The 26,060-nt window shown below is 38.6% G+C and overlaps 1 protein-coding gene and 1 long non-coding RNA gene across 2 annotated transcripts in view; one reads left to right on the top strand and one right to left on the bottom strand.

Moving 5' to 3' along the window:
• LOC105939195 (noelin-2) overlaps nt 1–26,060 on the bottom strand; it is a 62,242-nt gene that overhangs the window by 19,173 nt on the left and 17,009 nt on the right. The window contains exons 4-5 of the mRNA XM_012881268.3: nt 10,382–10,601; nt 7,801–7,907 (exon numbers count right to left, since the gene is read on the bottom strand). Of these exons, the coding sequence (XP_012736722.2) occupies nt 7,801–7,907; nt 10,382–10,601 (327 nt within the window). The remainder of the gene's footprint in view (nt 1–7,800; nt 7,908–10,381; nt 10,602–26,060) is intronic.
• Nucleotides 14,742–26,055, top strand: LOC118563210. Its single transcript, XR_004931101.1, has 3 exons — nt 14,742–14,780; nt 15,963–16,113; nt 25,747–26,055. It is a non-coding gene; the product is annotated as an uncharacterized LOC118563210 (long non-coding RNA).

The following is a 26,060-nucleotide window of genomic DNA, read 5'->3' as shown; positions in this document are numbered from 1 at the left end:
GAAGCTCCAATCCTTCTGGTAACCTGGTAACTCTAAACCAAAATGCCTCTTTATTCAGCTTGACAGTTTCCATCGCTGCGGTGCCCTGGAGCTGACCTTCTGGTTGCTGTTTGGCAGCCACTAAAGGACCTTCAGGGCCGTATCTGCAATAAAGGCCATGGACATATCGTTTTCAGATTTCATCTCCGTCCCTTACATGAGAGAATTTCTCTCCAAGGTGTCTGATCGAAGACCTCAGAACCCTTTATTTTTCCAATCATAAATGTACTTCCACCTCTACTTTCTATTCTGTATACAAACGTGTCAGAGCATACATAATAACAGATTCATAGTACAGTAGGCTGATGATTCGGTCGTTGCTAGTTTGCTCCTAGAAAATGAAACCAGCCATGGCCCAGTGATCGGTGACTTTTTTAAAAAATAATGGTGAGGAGTTTTATCTTTATCTTAATCCTGATACAACCAAAGGCATGATCATTGATTTTAGTAGGAAACCTCATGAGCACAAAGTCATTTTAACTAAAGGTCAGACCATTGAGAGTGTTCATTCTTACTAATTGAATTTTGAAGCCAACTGTAAGACAGTGTGGAAGAAGTCACTTCAGCAGCTCTTCTGCTTGAGGAAACTCTGACATTTTAATATTGGCCGAACCACAATGACCCTTTTTCTAACATGCTTTCATCTTTTTCCTTGGTGTCATGGTTTGGTCATACAACTCTAAAAGGGGAGGAGTTCCCTCCAGTGGGTTGTGAAACTGTCGTCTTGACTGATTGGAGAACTCCAACAATCAGTCACATCCCTGTACAGCAGGCAGGTACAGCAGATAGAAACTTCTATTTTAAATGATGACTTTCATCCCTTTCATGGAGACTTCCAGCTTCTTCCATCTGGAAGAAGATTCTTGGTCTATAAATGTAGCAGATGTTTCAAAAACAGCTTTGTTCTGACTGAACTGAACAAGTTGAAATGATACTGCCCCAATATTTGAATTTAATTTAATGGATTTTTTAATAGATATTATTGATTTTATTGTGTTTATCCATTAGTTTTAAATGTTTTATTTTTCAAACATTTTTCATATGACTTGCTCTACTTTTTGTGTCTTGTTTTGATTAGATTTGTGAAGCCTGGAGCACTTAGGAGCATTTTGAGCATTATTATATCCATCCATGCATCCATTTTCTGACCCGCTTAATCCCTCATGGGGTCGCGGGGAGCATTATTATATATTTGTTTTAAAGTTCTTTTTTTTCAAATTTACTTTTTATTGAAAAAGCATATTGTACATTACAAATTACATTGTATACATTTACTGTATGCTTGCTCTTTCACATATTTTCATTTTTAAACAGTTAAGAACATCAGTGAACATTGTGGGGAGCAGAAACATTGCAGTCACATGACATTTCACTGGGATTTTTACATAAAGTCTGTATGAGTAGGCTTCACATATTCTGTCCATTTAGACCAAAAAGCGTAAAAAGCATCCAGTTTCACTTTGATGAGGAAAGAGATTTTTTCCATTGTGTAGATCTCTTTGACAATATTGATCCAGTCATCGACCGTTGGGCAGTCAGGCTTCAGCCATTTCCTTGTGACTGCTTTCTTACTAGCTGCCAACAAAATGTACAAAAGTTTTCTGCTATAATTACTGAAGTTGTCCACCTCTATTCTACCTAAGTACAAGCATTCAAATGACAAGGGAAAAACAATAGAGAATACATTCTGTAAATGGTAGTGAATCTCTGACCAATATTCTTGTATGATCGCTCATTCCCAAAAAATATGGAAATGGTTGGCACCTTCACTGTTACATCTCCAACAAGCATCACTCGTCCCTTGGTATTTTTTCTGTGCTGGTGTAATGAAAAACCTCATGATATTCTTCCAACAGAATTCACGCCAGACATTTGATCCAGTTGTAGCCCATTGTATTTCACATATATGTTCCCAACCCTCCTCTGTGATTACGAAACCACCTTCCCTTTCCCACTTTTCTTTCACATAATATGTGCTCTCCACTTCACACCCAAGGATGCTTTTGTATAGTTTAGAAACTATTTTTGATGGGGACATTAATTTTATTATTGATAAGAAAGTATGAAAAAAGCCTTGATTAATTGAGTGCATGTCGATATTTTTATTGAAATAGCTTCTTACTTGAAGATATCTAAAGAAGTCATCAGTATCTAATCCATGTTTTCTTTTTAAATTATCAAAAGATTGGAATGCCCCCTTGTGGACAAGGGAGTTATAGTCAGTTATTCCTTTGGAAACCCATAGTTTGAATCTTTTGTCAGATTTATTAGGGGCAAAGTCGGTGTCATAAGCACACCATCTTAAAATTTTGGAGGCCTGTTCTAAGTGACAAAGTTTTATAGTTTCATTCCATATTTTAATCATAACGTTTAATAGGTGGTTTTCCTGAATATCAATGTTACTCTGTAGTTTAGTATCCACCATTAAGGCTTTCAAAGGTATTCCATTAATTACTTTTTTCTCTAGATCTTTCCAGCCTGCTGTGTAAACTGGAGAGCACATACATACAAGAGGTCTTAACTGTGCAGCATAAAAATACTTCCGTAAACATGGCAAGTTCCTACCCCCCTTATTTTTCGGTAACTGTAATGTTTTATACTTGATTCTAGGTTTTTTACCCTTCCAAATATATCTGGATATAATTTTATCCCATTCATCAAATTGTTTTTGTGGAATATAGAATGGAAGGCATTGGAATAGATAAAGCATTTGTGGGAGGAGAGTCATTCTAACTGAGTCAATTCTTGAGTGCAAATCAAGAAATGGTAATGAACCCCATCTTTGTAGGTCAGATTGCAATTTAACATTCAGAGGTCCATAATTAACATCAATCATTTTATTAAAATCTTTGTGTAAAACCATACCCAGATATTTGATTGATTCGGTTTCCCATTTCCATTTGTAGCTATTTTTAATATTCTGTGGAGGATTGTAATTTAAAGTTAAAACTTGAGTCTTACTAACATTAATTTTGTATCCTGAGAATGTACCATATTCTTCAATCATTTTGATAGTTAAAGGTAATGTTTGGGTTGGATGTGTAATGGTCAGCAGTAGATCGTCTGCAAACAGGGCAAGCTTTTGCTCCTGTCCCAGGATTGTTACACCTTTTATATTCTGGTTTTCCCTTATCCATTGAGCGAGCGGTTCTATATACAAGGCAAAAAGGAGAGCAGACATATTGCAGCCTTGTCTTGATCCTCTTTCGAGGGCGATTGACTCCGTGAGGTCTCCGTTGATTTTTATCCTAGCTGTAGGTTTAGAATATAGTCCTGAAATTGTCTCAATTATTGATCGATGAAAGCCAAATTTATTTAGTACTTTGTATAAGAAGATCCACCTCACGGAGTCAAAAGCTTTTTCTGCATCTAAGCTAATTACTAGGGTTTCTTGTTTTTGTTGATTAACCTGTTGCATTATATTTAACACTCTTCTTATACTGTCCTGTGTTTGTCTTTGTTTAATGAACCCTGTTTGGTCTTTGTGTATTATTATTGGTAAGATCGCTTCCAGTCGCCGTGAAATTATGGATGTGAATAGTTTGTAATCAATATTTAGAATACTGATAGGCCGAAAGCTGCCGCACTCCAATCTATCTTTTCCCTCTTTTGGTATGAGAGAAATTATTGCTTCATTCCATGATGTTGGAGTAGTTTTCTTTTCAAGCACCCAGTTGAAGGTTTTGAGTAAAACTGGAGTGAGATGACTCTCCATTGTTTTGTACCACTCTGGGCCATATCCATCCGCTCCCGCCATTTTGCCCCTTTTTAGTTTTGTGATTGCCAAATGAATTTCTTCTGTGGTAACTGCAGCAAGGAGCTTCTTATTTTGTTCTTCTGTCACTATTGGTAAGTTTAACTTTTCCAGGAAGTTATCTATGTCACCCTCATTATTTATGACTGATTGTGAGTAAAGATTTGTATAGTATTTTTGGAAGCAACGTTGTATTTGTTTGTGTTCGGTCTCTATTTTATCATTTTGGGGGTTCCTAATTTTGTAAATTGTTCTCTCTGCTTGTTGTTTCCTTAGTTTGTAAGAGAGGAGTTTTAAGGATTTTCCACCCGTTTCATAGTATTGTTGTTTCATAAAGATTAATTTCTTTTGTATTGTTAAGGTTTCAATCTCATTTATTTCTTTTTTCAGTTCATCAATTTCAATTTTGATCTCTTTTTTCATATTTTTAGAATGTTCCTGTTGGAGTTTTAATATCTTCTCCTCTAAGCTTGTTAATTTGAGTTGGTTGATTTTCTTTAGGTAAGAGGAGATGCTTATTATTCTTCCTCTCATTACTGCTTTTAATGTGTCCCAAAGGGTTCCTGGGGACACCTCACCTTTATCGTTATGATTAAGGTAGTCTTTAATCTCTTCAGTAAGCTTTTGTTTAGCATTTTGATTATTTAAAATGTTATTATTTAATCTCCAAAGTGTACATTTCTTCCTTGGCAGATAAACATTCATGGCGACTGGATTGTGATCTGAGATTGTACATGGTCCAATTTCACAATCCTTCACATTTAATAAGTCATTTTTGAACATAAATATATAGTCTAACCTTGAGTAGACGTTATGAGGGTGTGAGTAATGAGTATATTCTCTCTTGGTTGGATTATTTTCCCTCCACACGTCTGCTAAACCAGTCTCTTCCATTAGTTGTAGGATCTTTTTTCCTATTTTCCTAGAATCGCCCCTACCAGTGGAAGAGTCCAGCGAGATTTTTAATGGGACGTTAATGTCCCCGGCACATATCAATATCCCTAGACTTTTTGTTGAAATTAGTTCAAATATGTGTTTATAGAAGGATAAGTCACTGTTTGGAGGAATATATACATTTAATAAGGTTGTAAGAGTACCTTCGATTTTTCCTGTTATCATGTCGTATCTACCTTCATTATCTTTTAATTCAGAGATGTGTTCGTAGTTCAGTGCTCCAGATATCAGGGTCGCCACTCCTCTCCTCCGTCCTGAACTATGAGATGAATAGAAGACATGTTTATATCCCATTTTTTTCAGTTTTACATGTTCATCGTCTGGGAGATGCGTTTCTTGTAAAAAAGCAATTTCTGTTTTATCTCTTTTGAGTTTTGACAATATCTTCCATCTTTTAACTGGATTATGCAAGCCATTAATATTAAGTGTAGTTATCTGTATATGTTTGTTATGCATTTGGTCTTAGTTTCACATTGGTTGTGACATTTTGTTCCCCACATAAACATCAAACTTAGAACATAAGTGGAACATTCACACTGAAAATAAACAAAAAACATGGTAAACTTCCAAGGTAGGGGTCCTTGAGGTGGACCCTTTTGGGCCTCTAAAGGCGGTGTCCTCATGTGTCCGTTCGAGGGGCCTTCATTGGCTGTGGCCTGTGCCATAAGGGAGTTGGATCCCGAAGAACCACCATCTTGTATTTCACACCAGTATATTATTATAACTTGAACTTACATTTTGTCGATGAAAATAACAGTTTCTCAAAGAAAAGTGGTGCAGGAGACCTCAATCTTCAGTGGGTGTAGCTGCCGTCCTCCTGAAGGCTCTCAGTTTCTCTCTGTATTCGGGGTCTGGTGCTGGATGATGTGGGTTGGGTCTGGACCCTCCTGCCACCCTGCTCCAGGTCAGCTGCTTCAGTTGTTCCAGGATGGTTTCCGATGACTTGATTATTTTAACTTGAAAACCTCGTTTGGTCATGTCTTCACTTGCCTCTTTCGCCGTGTCATAGATTCTGATCCCTTCTGCATATTTAACTTTCAGTCTGGCAGGGAAAAGTGTTTGGAACTTGATTTGGTTGTCTTTCAGTATCTTGCGTATCTCAGCATATTCTTTTCTTTTTTTGATGATGAGAGGTGGATAGTCGTTGTCAAGTGTTATTTGTTTGCCTTTCCAGGTAAAGCCTTTCTGTTGCCACGCTTTGAGGAGTATGAGCTCTTTAGTCTTGAAGCTCAGAAACTTGACAATGATGGAGCGTGGTGGGGCTCCACTCGGGGGGACAGGGCCAAGAGAGCGGTGGGCACGCTCGATGTTTATCTCCACATCAGCGCTCAGCTTTAACCCCTCACGTAACATTGCCTCGACGAATGCACTCACGCTGGGGTAATCTTGTTCCGTGGTCTCTGGCACGTTATAAATTCTGACATTCTCTCTTCTAGTTCTGCTTTCCAGATTTGTCAACTTGTCCACTAACCCCGTGTGGAGCTGCAAAAGTCCGGTCAATGCATCCTCTACGTTCTGTAATCTCTCTTCTGCTTTTTCAATTCTCTCCTCAGCTTCCTCCATTCGGTTATTAGCTTTAGCAATATCTTCTTTCAGACTTCCAAGTTTCTCATTAGTTTCCTGTCGGAATGCTCTCAGCTCTTGTAAGAGAGTGTCAAGTGCCGTTGAATCTGCCATTGCATGCGTTTCTGCGCTCGCTTGTTGTTGTTAGCCTGTTAGCACTGCTGTCCGCACTGGTTAGCTTGTTAGCATTAGTTCGCGTTAGCACTTTTCCAAAGTTAGTACGGCTATTTCGACGCACTTTCAAACCTGGTATTCGGCGTATTTCTCTTCCCCTCGTTGTTATATAGAGGCGTGGATGTGGATTTCTTTGGTTTAGAGGGGGTTTGTTGTTAAATCGTTTGGTTCTGTCGGGAGCTCCCTCACAGTGCGGCCGTCATGGTGGTGTTCCAACCGGAAGTCGTTTTAAAGTTCTAGTTGTGTTAAGACATTTGTATGAATGCGTGAATGCTGTGAACAACTGCAAAACAAATCCAACCGCGGGTATTATTAGAGTAACTTTGAGCCTTGATAATCATAACATATTTGGGTAAAAATTAAAAAAGAAATTTCCTAATATTCTTCTTGTTTTAACTGTCCAGTAAATTGTTCACATTTTAGGGATTTTTCCTCAAGAGTTTTTCAGTATTTCCCCTAATTTGCATCGTGCAAAGGTCAAGTGCATTTGCCCCCAACTGTATTTTTAAACGCTGCAGCAGCTTTGCTTAAATTAATGATGCAAAACTTAATAAACTGAAACAAAGTTGTCAAACAGGGGATCCAAAAGTTATCAGTTAGACTTATTTAACAAAATATGAGCTGAGAGTCACAGAGACGGAAGAAGACCTTTGTCCCCGGGAGCTGACCAAGCATGAGCTTCAGCTACCGAAACTCAAAAATCCTGACAAATGCTGTTTTCTGACATAAACTTTGTGCATAATTCTTCATGTCTTTAATCCGTAAATGGTGACTGTTGTACTGTTTATTGATTAAGTGTCTATGTTTGCACTGTCTAAGCTGCGTTCATGCGTTTTTAATTGCCTCTAGGGGGACAAATAAATTGATTTGATCCAACATTGATTTGAAAGAAAAGGTTTGAGTCATGTCTGCTAAAGACATCTCCACAAGCTACCTTATAACTGAGACTATTCTGTTTTGCACACACGTTTTACTAAACTAAATAATGTTATGGTGTATAATGTAATGTCTCACTGTTTTGTCTGAGGTTGCATTTCTTACATTTTATGACCTGTAACAGGTCATTATTAAATATTGGGCACTTTTTTAACAATGACCTGTGAAAGAAAACATTAGAATTGAAAAAATATTTTTTTCATTGATTTTAAAAGGTCTTTTTAATCCACCATACCCTTCCTGTATCGATCATAACTAAATGCCAAGTCCAAGTCGAAATATTTTTTTAGCTGAACTATGAAATCAAGTCTTGAACATTAGGCCTAAGACCTTATTCAGACTTTTTTTTAACAATCAATCTTTCTGCTTTATACACCTACCCTGCTCTCAGAGCTGGGAATCATGGCATCAGTCATCCAGGAGCCAAAGCGGGACCCCGAGGCTCTCACGGTGATTGGGTTGCTGACTGCAGTCAGGCGACCACAACCTAAAAGAGTTGAGAATATTTAAATGGTAACTTTTCCATAGAGACGGATAATTTAATGAAGTACAAGATGCTGATTTATAAGGAGTCATCACCTAGTAGTTTATCAACATTTTATAAAATCTTCCTCAGAAAGTAATATTATTTATCTAAGGACTTTTATATCTGCACCTCATGCATAATTTTGCTGCAGTGTTTAACCAGCTAAACAAAACTATGACCTTAAAATGACACCATGCGCTGGTATGTATTGTAACACACCTTGTGGGTTTGAGCTGGGGCTGTAAAAAAGTTGTTTGAAATTTCCCTGCGAATTTTAAAAGGCTTTCAGCTTGGATCCACATCAGTTATAATGGATTGCCATAAACAGTTTTTGACTGCGAAGGCAGGACTGAAACGTCTACATAAATATCTAAAAGCACTCCTGCAGCTTAATGTATTTTTTCTGCTTTCTGTTCAGAGGGCTGTTTGTCCCAGCATTTTTTTTTTCTTTTACCAAACCAAACCCATAAATAACTTCTGTTTCCATCTTGACATAAAGTGTTATGCAAAGGCAGTGATGCAGCTTAAACTTTTTCACCAACTCAGAGTACTTTGGTGGGATTTTATGTGATGAACTACAACAAAGAAGCATCGGTTCCTGAGAAGGAAAAGGACACATGGTTTTCAAAATGCTTTATAAATAAAAATCTTCCATTTTTATTCAGCCCCCTTGCCTAGATTAAATCCAGTCTACCCAAATACCTTCAAAGGTCACCTAATTGGTAGACAGAGTCAACATGTGTGTGATCTAAAATCAGGGTACCAAATACGGCTCTTTACAAATATTAGTTAAAAAACAGCATCATGAAGATCAAGGGAAACATCAGACAGGCCAGAAATGTAGTCATGGAGATGTTTAGAGCAGGATTAGGTCAAACAAAAACAAATATTAGTGATGCACTGCATACATTTGGTCTTTATAGAAGAGCTGAGAGATAAAGCTATTATTGAAAGGTTGTTTAAAAGTCCTCAAAAGCTAAAGACACAGACAGTTACATTCAGTTTAAGGTTGGATCATTCACTGGCTCTTTTTAATCAATTTAAGATGCAAAGATTTTCAAAAACAAGTGAATATTTTACTTGCGGTTTTATGTATAAAATGTTTTTTTTCTGTCTGGCTTTATTTCAGGCTGGCTGTAAAACTGTATGTCATGCTTGATAAATAATAAGTCAATTATCCACTATTATGGAATAGTTAAATTGAAACTGAAACACTCATTTGTATATATTTTAAATATAGACTGTGGTGTATTTTGTATTATTATTATTTAGGTATGTGCACATTTATGCCTATGTCTGTATGAACTCTTAACTTTTTCAGTTTGTTTGATTTTATTGTATATAAGGTTTACACGTTTGTCCATTTTCATGTGTTTTATTGAATGTCTTCTTGGATTTGTTGTGCTTCAATGGTGTTACTGTGGAAAATAAAACAAAAAAAAAGCACTTAACATTTAATCTATAGACTCAAGGGGGCTGAACACAAATCTTTGCCACGTCTTTAAAATTTGTATTTGCATTAACTTTTGAAAATAATACATACATTTCCTTCTACTTCACAATTTTGCGCTGCTTTGTGTTGGTTTATCATAGACCATATATTGCACTAACATTTGCTGATTCAACTCGACAAATGCCAACAAAAATTCAAAGGGTATAAAAATGTTTTGCAAGGCACTGCATGACCTTGCAAGAGTTTCACTGCTTCAGACTCCAGGAACAGCTGTTTAATATCTTTTTTCAACATTCTTATGCGGGAGTCTGGAGCTAATCGACTCTCCTGGCACAAATAGGACGATATAGACAACCTTCAGAAATACCTGAGCTCTGTGAATGCAGGACAAAGGGGGAAACGGCTCACTGCAGCTGGCTGTAACTCTATATTTACTTTGCTGCCTGGAGGGCAAGAAAGTAATAGAACATACATCCCCAAACAGCAAACCAATCTTTTAACACTACATCCAATTTTGTCGCTAATTACATTTTTTTAATTTAATGACGCTGTCATAACCTCTCTGCAGCAATGGTCTGAAGTTATGCTACACCAAGAAAGAGCATCACAGCAGAGCAGAGATTTACAGTGTCGCCTCGCATTATGCTTGCTCAAGAATTAACGCTACTGGTCAGCTGTGGCCTTTCTGTGTGTGGCTGGCATGATCTGTTTTTTTTTTTAAGAATCTCTTAATTGATGGAACACAGGCTGAAATATGCATTTTTCTATACCTTCATATTTGTTCAGCACCTGAATAATCTGGTATTGTCACCTTTCTTTGCCTTTTTATTTGCTATGTGAGTTGCATTTTTAATTTAAACATCCATCAGGCCATCGGTCAACACACATGGTCACCCATTGCTCTCCTCCCCAATTAGAAAATACAAGCCCTTTCAAAAGCGGCCGCAGCAACACGTCTTCGTTATGCCCCTCTAACACGTACCCAGTTTGTTCATGCAGCTGTGCAGCCTGGTCTCCAGCAGTAACACCCTTTGCTGAAGTTCCTCATAGTCGTACGCGCCGACCTCCTCCTGAATGGCTGTCAGGATGATCGATAGGTTGAGGAGCTCCATTCGCAAGGTGGCCAGCGTCTGCAGGTCCAATCTGTACTGCTCCACCACTGACAACAGTGGCCGCAGCTGAGACATCTGGCCCTTTAACTCCTGGTGGTGCAGAAAAGATGGAAGGCAGGGCGGGTTTAGGGAAGTCATCAGCAGAGGTGCATAAGTTAGGAGCTGACCCACGGTAACCATGTCTGAAAGGGACATTTAGAACAGGTGGACAAAATAGGCAAAGCACTTGCAATACTCTTGTTATTCAGCTAACGCATTTCCTGTTATTCTCACCTGTTTCTCAACCCAACGCCTGCGAAGCATAAACTGTTGGAGGGTTTACAGAGAGAGGTGGATATCCAAGGCTGATATATCCTGCAGGCATTTTCTTTCAGTGCAGCGATTTGAAAATTCCTGTGTGTTGGTTTGAATCAGTCATCATCTCTGTGCTGTCTGCAAACTGTCCAGAAAACAACAGCTCACCTTTTAGCTGCTGCAAAATAAGCATTGACGAATAACTCTGTATTCCTGTCTAATGTGTCGTTTTTGATTTTGATTTTAATTTTAATGTTTGAACTTGTGTGATGTTATTTTTTTGTGAAGTTATTTTTTTTTACTATAGTAAAATGCATAAATAGGCCTTTTTGGCACTTTTTTTAATTATTGATATTACAAAGTATATTACGTGAAATTAATTTAAAGATGTATGGTGTTTTTGTGTTGTTTTCAGGGATTTTCTTTACTTTCCTCTCAAATTGTAATGATTTATTTGTTATGATTCTTCCTAGTGTTCATTCATTCCTATTAGTAGACTCTCTCTACCATCTAGGATCTATTGATCACAGCAGCTTCCCTTCTATTAGGACCTATAATACATTTTTATCCTGCGACAGACTGGCGACCTGTCCAGGGTGTACCCTGCCTCTCGCCCAGTGAACGCTGGAAATAGGCACCAGCAACCCCCGCGACCCCATGAGGAATAAGCGGTTTGGAAAATGGATGGATGGATGGAATACATTTTTATTTAATTGCTTGCTAAGCAAAAAAATAAATAAATAAACAGAAAAAACCCAAACAAAAATATCTCAGCAACTTCCCAAATCAAATGTACTAACCAAATTTCCTGTATAAAGGTTTTTCTCAATAACTCTTCCCACAAAAATAAAATAAAAATGCAAGTAAGCATTTGTAATTCCATACTACTAGTAATAATAACACTAATATTAATATTGCTGCTACTCCTAACAGAGCACTTCGCTCTCAGACTGCAGGTCTGCTGGTGGTTCCTAGAGTTTCTAAAAGTAGAATGGGAGGCAGATCCTTTAGCTATCAGGCTCCTCTCCTGTGGAACCAACTCCCAGTTTTGGTCCATGAGGCAGACACCCTGTCTACTTTAAGACTAGGCTTAAAACTTTCCTTTTTGATAACGCTTATACATAGAGTGGCTTAGGTTATCCTGAGCTATCTCTGTAGTTATGCTGCTATAGGCTTAGGCTACTGAAAGACATCAAGATCTAGTTCACATTCTCTGCTGGGTTCTCCTACTGTTCTCCAATTTTGCGATATTTATTCCTATTTCTACTTTTACCTTTATGTTCTCTTTACCTATTTTCTCAACATAATAGTTATATCTGGCCTGGCAATCTGTTTAGCTGTGACATCATCCAGGGGGGCAGATCATCTGCCATTACCCTCTCTAACATAGAAAGGGTTCCTGGATCAATGTGTGCTTCTGTGCTTTTTTGTGTCTCTGCTCCGTTTTCTTCCAGTTGGTCGAGGCAGATGGCCGTTCACATTGAGCCTGGTTCTGCTGGAAGTGTTGTCTTCCTGTTAAAAGGGAGTTTTCCTCACCACTTCATGCTTGTTCAGTATGAGGGATTGCTGCAAAGCCATCAACAATGCAGACGACTGTCCACTGTGGCTCTACGCTCGTTCAGGAGGGGTGAATGCTGCTTGTCAAGACTTGATATAATCTACTGGGTATTCTTATTTAGGAATTTTTTTGACCAATCTGTCTCGAGGATTTGATTGTATCTGACTTTTTAAAGTGCCTTGAGATGTCATGTGTTGTGAATGAACAAAATGTTATTGAATTACTACTACTATTAAAGCTAATAATAAGAATATTCCAGCATTTTAAATTTTTATTATAGTAAGAATATTAATTCATAGTTACAATGTAAAAGTAACTATAGTATTTACCTTGATAAAATAAAGAAAATACGTATATGTAGATATATGGGAAAACATAACACAGCACTTTAAACCTGATTAAAACAGCCCTGTTAACAGATGTTTCCATGCCACTTCACTGTAATGTGCTTGCACAGAGTTGAACAGTGTATTTTAATGTTTTCTAATCACTGTCTCTTAGATTAACAATCATCTTCTTACAGGCTCAGATTATTGTGTCGCCAAAATATAAACAGTAATTAGCTGCCAGGCACTGCCATCTTTTAAGCTTCATCGTCCTAATGAGAAAACCTGCTGATTTGACAACACACATCAATTTGCTTACAGAGGGTGATTTTGTAGAAGCTCGGCACTGCCCAGATTCTTAGTCTCACCTCATCCTAATATAAATACAGATACAGATTAATAGTTGTTCTTACACTTTAAAGGGACAGTGTGTAACACATTTTGTTTTTAATTAGCAAGAATCAAGTATTGCTTTTATAAATATGTATTCTGGCAAAGTCATATAAAAAATAAAAGTGTTTTCATAACTTAGAATTAGTAGATTATAAATACATAGGTGCCGGTACACCCACTGGGTGCTTTGTCGGCATTTTTGATTTCAGTCTTCCAAAGGGAAAAACTTGTCAGCAATATGCATTTTCTCTATCTGTCTTCTATATGAAGTTATGTTGTCAGTGGAGAAAGAGTAGAAAACAAGCAAAGATGACCGTAGATCATTCTATTTGCTCTTTTCTGTTGAAATGGAGGAACCATCCATGCTCTTTGCCCAGCGAGAGGGAAGAGAAAGTAACCAAGTAAAGAAAAAATAAGTAATTTGGCAACAGTGCCAAAAACTATGTCACACAATGACCGTAGCTATTAACTATTAGCAGAAGCTAATACATGGAAGACATGTTAACATTGTTACATTTATGATACTCCACAGCTTCCATAGTAGCTATTAATCATAACAGCGAGGTCATTTGTAATTCATTTAGCACACCACTAGATGGTACGCCAGTGTGAGAATCTTACACACTGGGGCTTTAATATAAGGAGAAATTTCAGTGAGATTTCTGCCTGTTTAGGTGCTGTGGGCTGGTCATTAGACATCTGTTCCACGGTTCAAAAAGAAGCCCAACCTCCAAGTATGGGATGGAAAGGAAGTGAATTGGGCTTTGAATAACCTCATAAATGCACCTTCATGAACAGCACTGTGAATACAGGTTGGAGAAAAAAATGGAAATGTATTTTAATTGGAGAACTGAGATGGTGACCAGGGTCACTGATGATTTTAAGCTTCAAGGGGTCCTACTCAGTGACGAGCCAGTCCATGAATGCATCATGGCTAATTGCTACCGGGTCGTGGTCTAACCACAACGGTCTTTAGTGCAGCAGATTTAAAGTCAGCTTTTTAAGTTAAAAGAAGCACAAAATGCGCCAGAGGCTTTCGGAAAACATTCCATTTATACTTTTGCCAATGCTGCGCATGAACAATTTCTAGCTCACATTTTTGAGAACTTTGAAAAGATCTTTGCTGTTTTTATGCAACCCAAACTTGAAGTCAGTGCAGTCCATCCTAACTGCATTTATTGCCGCTTTATTCCAAAATAAAGATTTATAAAGCATTTTCAGTGGGAAATTTGGTATTTCATGTAAAACAGAGCTGTACCATTTTCCCTCAAAGGTAGGCCACTCGGTGTGCACAAGCAGCTCAGGTGTTTTTCAGCTTTTGTGCACAGACGGTCTTTACCAGCTTTGTGGTGGACGTGATGTTAATAACATTTGTGTCTCAATCTCATTTTAAAGTTGAAAATGCCATCTTTGGTTTTGTATTAAAGGAGCAATAAGCGAAATTTCATTATTTTACATTGAACTAAAACTAGTTTTGTGATGAACTAAAGGTATCTTTTTAGATGGTATATGGTTTGACATCACACACCATCTCTCTGTGTTTTTGTCCAGTCTCTTGTTTACAAAGCCGGGCCGGCCGCACATGCATGTGCATGCATGTCAATAGTTGCCACTCAGGGCTTAGCCCCTCCCTGCTAATAAAATGCCACCTGTGCGTAGGAGAAATCCTCCTACGCACAGGTGGCATTTTATTGGCAGGTGAGTAACAGCATGAAGTCAAATGTTTGTTTTTGTTGGTGTCACAGTCTTGTTAGAGTTTTGTTGGTATGGTGACTCGATTCAATGTGATGCTGCAGATGTGGCATGTGGGCTAATTGTTGGAGTTTGACCAGCAATGGGCCGGACGTTAATGTTATGTGAGGCGAGTAGCCGGAAGCCCACATAGCACAGTTAGCATTGTTTAATGCTCGCGTACATTCGGTGCATTGTTTTTTTAGACATAAAATGTAAAATTAAAACGGATAATTGGTCTGGTGGTTAGATTTTGGAGGGAGAGTGGCGTGGCTTCCAACACATGTTGTTTTGGTCTACAGACAGTGCTCAACATTGCAGCTGGTGGTAAAACTTTGCTTATTGCTTCTTTAAACATTTGAATATTATGTGAAACCTTATGTCCCAACAACCAAAAGTAATGTATTGAACTGAGATTTGGCTAGTATCTGCAGTATAGATGAGAGCGGAAGCTGCAGCTGCATTTTGTGACACTAGCTTTTTTACCCGGACTATTGTACAGGTAAGTAGCCAAAATACCAGAACAAACGCCTTTCAATTACATCGTAGAAGATTTTGTCAGTTGAAACAAAATCAGTTGTTTTTTTTTAAAACCTTTGTAGTTGCTTTTATGTTCCCAGTTACAAACATTTGGCAAAATGTCAGAGTTATTTTGGTTTCACAAACAAAAGCATTGGAATGAGAGCAGCTATTTTGGAATTTTAATCATCACAGAATACAGCTTATGTGAACAAAGACAGCTGGAGATAATAAAACAAATTTATGGTAGGTTACAAACATAAACTATTACTTTATTAATATGCTCATTTGCAAAAGATCTCCTGACCTTTGTATTGATTTTACAGCTTTTTCAGACAAAACATACAGAATTAGAACTATTTCATGTTGGAGCTGTGAACTTAGATCAGCATTGTTAAATTTTGAACATCATTAATTTTAACCTAGCTGAAATGCATTTATAAATAGTATTATTTAGGATTAAACAGGCAAAGCACTGACTATTGCAAATCAGTGTATTGATCTGTGTACTTGGGTGTTTTTGATCAATTATGGAGACAAATGATCATGAAAACACGCAAAAATAAATTTGTGTTATATGAGAATTTCATTTTACGCCATGTTTCCATTGACTGTAGTTCTAATCTATAGCTGTAGGTTCCTGGGTATCAACATCGCTGCTGACCTCACCTGGAACACACGCATCTCACACCAGGTGGAGAAAGCTCAACAAAGACCTAACCTCCTGTGGAAGTTGAAGCACCATTCGCCTCCCTCGCCAGCTGCTCACAAACTTATACAGGTCAGTGATACAGAGCCTCCTGGTGTGTTCCTGCACTGTGTGGGTTCAGCTTTCATAAGGACAGGAACCTGCAGAGGGTGGTGAGCTCAGCAGAAAGTGTTACTACCTTCAGACTCCAAAAGAAAGCCAATGCCATTACAACTTTTTTTTCTCCACTCCCGTTTAGCAAAACGTTCGGGGCTCTAAAAAAAAACAATTCAACAAATTGAAAAAATTGTTTTTAGCCTGAAGTGGTCAAATCTTGAAAGGGGTGATGGATTTCACCTTATGCACAGAATGTTGTAAATATCCTGATTGCTGCTAACATTTCTACTGTGTACTTACTAAATGCATTATGTTTTGTACATTTGTGATATTCACACTGGCAAACGAGAGCTGCTAAACTGTTCTTCATTGTGTGACAATAAGTTACAATCCTATAATTCTAACATAAAATGTAAAAGAAAAAACACTAATACAAACAAAAGTGTACTGTATGTCACAAAGATAAACAGCAGAAATCCATTTATTATGATTTCTGTGCCGTTCGGCTAAATTCTGTCTTCAGCTTCTCGGGTGTGTTTTCTTCAGCAAACTCTTTTCATAATTTATAAACTTAAATTATTTTGCCCCTCTTCAGCTGTTGATAACTTTGATTTCCACACATTTAGCTGCAAACACGCTGTGAGTCATGGTTTATTGCTGCCTCTGTGCTTGCACTTCTTAACTCTCCTTGGAGATGAGCTAAGACTAAAGAAAGAAAATGTAAGTGAGGAAGGGGGGTGAAATCACATTAGCCAAATGGAAAGCATCCCCAGGACATGCTGGAGGGAATACACATTCCATCTGGCCCAGGAACAGTTCAAAATCCCACAGAAGGAGATGGAAGATGCACTGGAGGAGAGTATGCAGGGGCTACGCTGCAGTTTGCTCTGACCCAGATAAAGAGCATAAAACTGATGTATGATTTGATTTTTACAACTCGCAGCGGATTAATCAGGAGCCAGAATGGGGTATGACTATACTCTGCACGCAGCTTAATGAAGATCCGTATCGGCGTACATTATATATAAGAAGCAATCATGTGTTACTGTAGAAGGATAGAGATATTTTGTTATCTGTTAGTTATATTTTGTAGATGCGTCTTCTTTTTTTAAATATCTGCAATACATTCAGTTGTGAAGAGAAAGGATTCTGATTTCATATTCAAAACAAAAGAGAGTTTAAAAGACGCTCCGGAGCGAAGACAAAGGCGTCATTATCCTGTCAGAACTTCAAACACCCAAGCACACATAAACGCAGCAACATATCAAGGAAAGAGGTTTGCAAATCAATCTAAGCCCCATCCTACTGTTGTAGGAGCGATAATCTTCTTAAATTGTTTTATTATGGCACTACCAAGTCTCTAAAACATCTTCAGCAACATTTCTTTCTCGTCATACATTGATTTCCAAAAGCTTGAACACTTTTTCACTTCTTGTCAAATTACAAACACATCTCAATGGCATTCACTGAGATGGCAAAACAAAGGAGTGCATAATTGTGACATGGAAAGAAAATAATATATAGTTTCTGCTTTGATTTACACAGTTCTGGTCGGGTCTAAGGCGGTCACAGGGCAATAGGTGAGATATATTGTGGATAGATCAGTAGTCACCACAAACTCACCACATCTAAGGAACAAGCAAACTCCACACAGAGAGAACCTTCCTGCTGGAAGGAAACAGTACTAGCAACTGCACAGCCCTGTATTTCACCCCGACAAGTAAATATTTTGCAGAAACACAAATTGGAGCAATTCAGCTGCTAGGCTTTTGGGTCTGCGCAGCTGGAAACATTTCTGCCTACTCATCTTTGCAAAATAGCTTAAATTCAGTCAGACTGTACGATAAGCTTCTGTGAACATAAATTTTCAAGTATTTCCACATATTCCCAGTTAGATTAAGTTCTGATCTTTAACTGGACCATTCTAGCACATGAACACACTTCTACTTAACCCTTCCACTGTAGCTTAGGTTGCACGCCAAGGGTCATGGTCGACCTGGAAGGTTTCCAATGCTCCCTATTCCCCATCCCTATTTTTATCACTGCTGACCAGCTTCCTTGTCCCATGTTGTTGGGAAGCATCTCCACATTATGATGCTGCCTACAAAATGTTTCATAGGATGGATTTCCCATGGATGTCCCACACTGTTCACAGTCTTTTACATGTATGTCAAAAAGTTAAACTGGTCTCACTGCATTGTTTTAGGGAAACTTGTGGAGTGCAAAACATGTAATTTCCCTGTGAATGGTTTATTCCACCTGAGCTGTAGATTTCTACAGCTCTTACATTAACACCATAGGCCTCTTGGCTGCTTCTTTAATAATTGGTTAAATGACCTATATCATGTAAAATCCACTTTTTAAGCTTTTAACTATGCTATTATGCCAACCCTTCATCAAAATCATGTCCCAAGTGGTATTTTTGCTGGATTCATGCATGTCTTAGCAATCCTTGTGAATTCTGCTCTCTGAGCAGCAGTCCCTCCATGTCCTGGAAAACCAGTGGTCATGGGCTGTATGACCGCTTGGGATACAGCAGTCATACATTTTGGGATACAGCCCTGGACCGGGACCCAAAATGTCTGATTAGTAAGGACTCTTCAGCCAAAGCGGAATACATCAGCAGTCGCCATGATAAGTGGAGAAGGAATCTGTATGCTTGCTACACTGTACGATATTTTCAATCGTTGTTCTCAGATACAGGTCAAACTGTACGACGAAACCGCAGGGTTTAAAAGTTCACTGCTCATGATATCTGTTCTCACACTGTACGGCCCGATGCTCTGATGCGATCTAAGTGCTCACACTGTACGTTTAAAAACCACACGTCTGACTCAGCCCCGTAGGAAGATGGCGCTACTTGGAATTGTCTATCCAGAAACCCAATGTAAACAGTAGAAGAAGAAAAAGATGGAAGGCGTCAATGCTCACTGTTAAATATAAGGCTCAAAAGAACGAAACGCGCTGCCTTGGCAATTCTACGAGCTGTTCCTCCGTAGTTTGACTCCATGTCACACGTGCCGCCACCATGCTTCTCTTCACTCTTATGTTTTCATCTGAGAAGAAGAAGAATTCCCTTGTTTGCTCATACGCAGTGTGCGAGGTTGGGGGAAGTCGGCACGTAGTTCTGCTTCACGATCATCACGAGGGCCAACTGAATTTCAAACATGTTTGATTTTCAACTGACCATCCGATTCCTCATCAGCAGTTGGTCGTGAGAGGATCTCCAAAAAAAGTTACGTTAAGCGAAACATCTTCAACTATGGAAAACAAGTCCAATTGCTTTGTTTTTAACTTTTTTTGGAATGACCATGACCTGTATGACTGAGAATCTTCACCGGCGTCGTGAGAGGCTAATCGCCCCCCGTTACCCCCTGTATACTAGAAGACGCAGGGCACGATAAAGCTGAAACTCGGCCCGATCCAAAAAATTCTCGCACGACTGAAGAATCGGCCCTAAAAGGGCAAAAACTCGTACAGTGTATGTCCGGCTTTAGCAAAGGGAGCTTGCGATGTCCCTTGCTGGCAGTAAGGACCTATAAGGAATCCCACAATCCTTTGCGTGACATGGCGTAAAGGCACAGCCCACATCACGGAAATTGACAGAAATGTCCAGAGTGAAGAGAGCATGCACTTTGTAGCTCTTTTTCAGATGGAATTGGAGTTAAATTTGACTAGAATTATCCATGTCTGTTTCCGTCACGTCATCATGTAAGAGTTAAAAGGCTGTCCGGAATCGGCACAAGGAACAAGAGCAAGATGGGTAGACAATCGTCTTTCTTCCAGGTTGGAAAAATAGCACCAGAAAACAAAATTTCATAACAAATGAATACTCAGTAGTTCCAAAGGCAATATTGCATATGTATTCATATCGTTGACTTTGGAAGCCTTAAAAAAAGCATGATATAGAAACTTTAATATGCTCAGGTGGACGGCTATGTCTTAGGGTTATGCAGTTGCACCAAAATCTTTCCATCTCTGGATGGTGGTTTGAACAGACCGAATGCTTTAAAGCTTTGGGTATTGTTTTAACTCTGCCTTTATTGTCTCAACAACTTTCTCCCTGACATGTCTGCTATGTTCCTCTATCTTTATTAGTTTGATCTCTAACATTCTTTAACAAACCTCTGAGACCATCTTATAACAGCTGTTCTCATACTGAGATTAAATTATACAAATGTGGACTATATTTATTTACTATGAAACTCTTGAAGCCAACTGGTTGCACCGGAGTTTATTCAGTGGTACCAGAGAAAAGGGGGCTGAATACATAAGTATGTCATACCTTTCAAATTTGTAGTTGTATTTATTTATATGGAGAATGATTCATTTGTTTCAGGCCGTTTGTCAATTATGCTCTGCTTTTGATATTTAGTGGATGTGGCTGGATGTGAAGAAGTTCAAAGACCGGTAATCATTTTTGCGAGGCACTGTTTTAGCACGGAGAGAAAACAAAGAGAATTAGTAATTATCTAAGAAATTAAGTTCACAGAACTACATTAGCCTATAGGATCAGAGTCTCTGGTTGTCAGCACCACTATTTGCATATAACTGCATGTTCATTAAACATTCATTAAAATGAGTCTCAGTAAAATCCTGTAAATTATATGGTTTGATAAATTCAAACACATTAGCTAATCCACTTAATGCCTGATAACCTTCTTTATCTTCATTCATCATTTCTCTCTTCTTATTTTGCTTTGTATCTTTTCTTTTCATCTAACCTTTACGTCTTCCACCCTCCGTCCTGCAGGTACGAACTTACTTATAATGGGAAACCCTTAACCTTGTATTTTTGCCCTTTTCCGTTTGTTTGTCGTTTTGACCTCCGGCTCTTCATCTCTGTCACTCGCTTCGTCTGTGGTATAGAAACGCTGTTTAGTTATTGATAAACCTACTGTAGTTGGGCATAAATATTCAGGACTTCTGCCTCATGGTGCGGAGGCAAAAAGCTTATGACTGTGAAAACCCCTCCAAGGAGCAACGAGCACATAAGCAAACACTCATGCACACACATGCTGCATAAAGTAACCGAAAACATGTTTGGCGAGAGATGAAAGGCAAAATGGATTTAGGGGAAGGCAGTAATAAGCTATATTTGGGGAATTAAGGGTAAGTCCTTGTGTGTGTGTTGGTGCGTTACTCCTATTGTGGGGTCTTAACTGTGTTTACATAATCACTATGTAGGTCTTGCCTCCCATTTGAAGAGAAATTTAAAGCCCTGTAATGCAAATAATCCCATTTCAGAGGATAAACGTGCTCCGGTGTTGCAATAAGGGTTAAGGAAAGACAAACAATCATTAAGGTATATCTTTTGCAAACAATGGTAACGTTGACAGGGTAGTGTATAAGGGATGTTTTACCATTGCACTATGTGTGCATACAAATCCATACCTTTACAGCATCCTCAGTTTTTTATTAAAATGCTGTAATATTAGGTTTTTGAGCTGCGTAGTGTAAACTGACCTTGCACACTGACACGATTTACAATTTCTTGTGCTAAACAGACACCAAAATATGGTGAACGATAAATGTGGGTTCATCACGTTCACGCTGCTTTCACACTTTTTTTTTTTTATCACGCACTGTAGGTCACCGTATCTGAAATTGTTTTTTATGAGTCCAAATGGAAAGGAAAGGAAGCAGATTCAAACATCAAGTCCGGTCTACAAAGCAGGCACACAGTTTATGATGAGCTTCTGTTGCATACTGCATGTGTATTGGGATGAAGGCTGCACAATTTAGTGCTAGTGGGGAGTACTACTGCATAAGAACTACTCTTTACTACTACTGCTCTTTATACATCCTGTGGGTGCACACCAGTCTAATGTAGGTTTACTTAAATTATATATACAGTTAAGGCAGGTTTGGATCTAAAATTATTTCCATTCAACCAAGAACAGGCATCTCTCAAATGATATCAAAACAATGTTAATAGCCTTGTTTTCTTTTCTTTTAATTTTAAAAGAATATCTCATTATATTTTACTATATTAAAAATGTGCATGTCAAAAATTACTCATAGCTTCAATAATCAATGGAGAAAATCTGTATTGACATCGTTGTGACCTGTCAATGGGGGGCGCTAGGTTGCCATCCAATCCAAAATTGCAGGTAAAAGGTGGAGCTACAAAAAACATGAATAGCGAAATAAAAAGTAATTATCACATATTTTCTCCCATAATATGTCTGACTTTTTATTATTCAGCATTCCAATTCCATTCTGGATTTATTTAAGGTAATTTTCTTTTTGTAGACCTTCTAATTATAATGTTTTTTTTAAAAAAAAAAATACCAAGAAATGTAAATTGTATGTTCTCTCACTCACATTCTTGGGATTCATCCTTGAAAGCAGGCAGGTGAAGTCAGATGCAGAAATTATTTGAGCGTTACTCCCATCACAAGAAATAAAGATACAGCGCTTTCCGTGTTTTGCAAATCTCTGTCACCGTTTTATTAGAACTTATAGCCAAACCCTTGCTTCACTCGCTTGTCTCGCTTGTCTCACTTTTCTCCACGAAGAAAATATTCTGCTAGACACCCCATGCTGAGAAAACATTCACTGAGTCAAAGAATAAGATCCCTTACACTCCAACCAGACATCTCTAAGCAATTGTTTTACTCCAGACTCTGGAGTTGAACTTGTTCTCTTCCAGAATTAAGAAAAAGATAACTAATTCCACATCCTTTTCCTGTTGCTTCGCCTCACCTGGGAGAAACTATGATGCTAATAATGACTGGGAACTACTCTTAAGTTAGTATTCAAGGAAAGGCATGACTGGTTAAGAGCTGAATGTCCTGTTGTAGTTTGATCTGTCTTACCTTTAGGAGGTCATCCGCCTAAATCCAAGACAGTCCCAGTTGTCCCTCTTTTTTCTCAATTTAATTGATCCCTGTACAAGTCCTCATAATCCTATCTATGTTCCCATTTCAGTTCACTCTCACCCCATACACTGGGCTCACACTGCAAGGTTGTGTTGTCATCTTGGCATAAGTCAAAACCATTGCGTTAATCAAACAATCTTTCTGGTGTCGGTCTCTCAACAAAGATGTTAAGGGTTTATGTTCTTGTCCTGTCCTGTCTGCACTAGAAACAAAACAAATAATGAGCCTCCTGGGGGCTTTCTGCAGCCATTAGCCATCCCCAAATTTCCACTGGCCCCACATCACCCTGAACTTTGTTACTAGGTTTCAGTCATACAAGGGTTTCACCACCATTGTCTCCACCGTTGATCGTTTTTCCAAAACATGTCACCCTTTTTGTCTAAAGCAGGGTTCACCAACATGGTGCCCGCAGGCACCAAGTAGCCCCCGAGGACCACATGTGGCACCCACGAGCCTGTTCTAAAAAAGCACAACCCGCCAGTGAGCTGCATCTAAAACTTTATTTTATTCTGTTACTCTTCCTGTTTATTCACACTGCCGTTTATTTAGAATAAAAAATTCCCTCTCGGGCGCACTGCTTTGGGGGCCCCTTTGGGAGTCCGGGGTTATGGGTCCCCTGACTCCTGCCTCTGTGCTCGCGGAAGGTGGGTCTTCGGTTCTCCACAATCACTATCGAACTATTTCCTTCTGGATAATTTTCACCTAAACTAGTGCACTCTCACAAACTCCCACAGGTGCTGGGTCCCAGTTATTAAATGTTCACTTATATACAGAAAGGCTATAATTTATTTATTTATTTTCTTTCACTTTCTTTTTTAGGTATCACATTACACATGTCAGCTTAAATAATAATACATATGATTTAGCAATGGTATCAAGGTGTTACACGATTGTATCTGTTGCTTTATGTCTGTTGGTTGTGCTGTTCTTTTTGTGTCTCTTTCCAGGTGATGGAGCAGACAGAGGACGTTTTATCATTCTCTTCCTTTTATCTCTTCTTTCTTTCACCTCTTCTTTCTTTTTTTTCTCTTCTTATTTTTCTTTTACTCTCTTACTTTCCCATTGTGGTGTCCATATAATTTGAAATTCTCCCTGCAGGAATCACAATAAAGCTATTTACATGCACAAATCAAGCGGAGCATTATGGCGAAAGCTGTTTGCTCCACTTGTGAAAGTAAAATCTGTCGTGCTCTATTTGGCATTAAGATATCAATTCTTATTGCCACATTGCTAGACAGGACACTGGGGGAACAAAATAAATAAATAAATAAATAAAAAAGAATAAAAAATTACAATATTTATAACAAAGCATGGAAATCTGTTTATTTTACATAAAGTTAAGGTGAACTCTGACTCTTCTAGTTCAAAGATTAGTACAGGCAGCCCTTCATATGGCACAACACCAATGAAGTAGCTGTCAGCGTCAAAAAGGTTGGTGAACCCTGCGCTAAAGAAATCCCATTCATCCTTCAAAACAGTCCATCTGCTGGTTAACAATCTGTTGCAAGTCCATGCCATACCTTTCAATATTGTCTGACCCCAATTAATTTCCAAAGTTTGGAAGGCGTTCAGCATCACCTTAGGAGCTGAGGTTGTCCTTAGCTTCGGGCTTCCTACACAAACCAACGGTCAAACAGAGCGCATGAACTAGGAACTCAAAGCCACATTACGCCGTCTCTGTTCTTCTGTCTTCTAGGACTCCTCAACCATCTGTCACCTCTGTTAAACACCATTTTCGCAAATGACAACAAACTTGGAAAAACACTGTTGCTGCCCTCTCCTGTTTTATTGTACAGAATTGACAGCTCTTCAGCTTTCTGTTTACTCCCTCCAAAAAACTGAAAGAACTCACCAGCTCAAACCTCCGAGAAATTCTCCTGGAACACAAAAACTGCTCTGTCGTCTGTCCTCCAAAACGAACCAACCCCTGGGATCTTCACTCCTTCACTCCTCCTTACTTCTACAAACCCCAGAGCTGTAAACATGCACCTTAGCTTCAGTCATTTTACATTTATCCTCAGTTGAACTCCTCACCTCTGTTAACCGCTCCTCTTCCCCTCTAAGACACAGCTGAACCCCCAGAGTCATAGAACTTTCCTATCCAGCTCAAAATGTACTGTTGCATTTTACAACCTATGTCCTGTACGTGACACTGCATGTGGGTCAGACAGCTATTTTAAAACATGTTTAGAATAGAATAGAATAGAATAGAATAGAATAGGTTTATTTGACAGGGACTTTTGTATATTAATTGCAGTGCTGCAAGTGCACCAGAGTTACCCAAAGTTCTATATTTCTTCTGCAGTTCCTGGACAGTGAAAAAAGCACAAGTTAAACATCTGTAGTTTTCAAATCGGACCACACTTTTATGTTTTGCTTGTCGAATTTCAAAAGCCTTAAAATTTCAGACATTAAAGGACAACTTTTACAATTGATGTCACTGTTCTGATCATTCAGATCAGATCCAAACGCTCTTCATTCTCACATAATGACTTTCCCCCAGTTCCTTTGTGTGCACAGGCACACAAGTGATATCATGGATATGATGGAATATCATGGAAGAAAGCGACATAGCTGATACGATTAGCATCCCAAATTAAGAAGATAAACATATTGAGAGTGCATACATATTAGGGATGCTCCTGTAAGTGTTTATGCTATATTGTCTTAATCGTCCTCCAAATGTCTTAAATATTTACATTTAGGATTTTCTGTTTCCATACAGATCTTTTCTGACAGCCCTTTTGCATTCCTGCTGGCACCATTCACAGCAATCCCACGTGACACCTTTACACATTCGGCATGAAGCAAAGGAAATTGACAGCTTCATGACAAATTTTGTCTTCTTGGTGAAAGATGCACAAGTTTATGAGTGCAGACAGGAAACTTGGGCTTGGCATGCGTGAAATCAATGTTTTCACACCAAAGGTTATGTATTCCCTGCAGCGACTGTTTTACTTTGCGCATGTGTCTAAGAACCTGACCCTCTACGTGCCGTGCATGTGGAAATATCTGAGCGTTTGTGTGTCTTTTTTAATA

The sequence above is a fragment of the Fundulus heteroclitus genome, chromosome 5, assembly GCF_011125445.2.
Source record: "Fundulus heteroclitus isolate FHET01 chromosome 5, MU-UCD_Fhet_4.1, whole genome shotgun sequence".
NCBI lineage: Eukaryota > Metazoa > Chordata > Actinopteri > Cyprinodontiformes > Fundulidae > Fundulus > Fundulus heteroclitus.
This window is presented reverse-complemented; position numbering and strand designations above follow the sequence as displayed.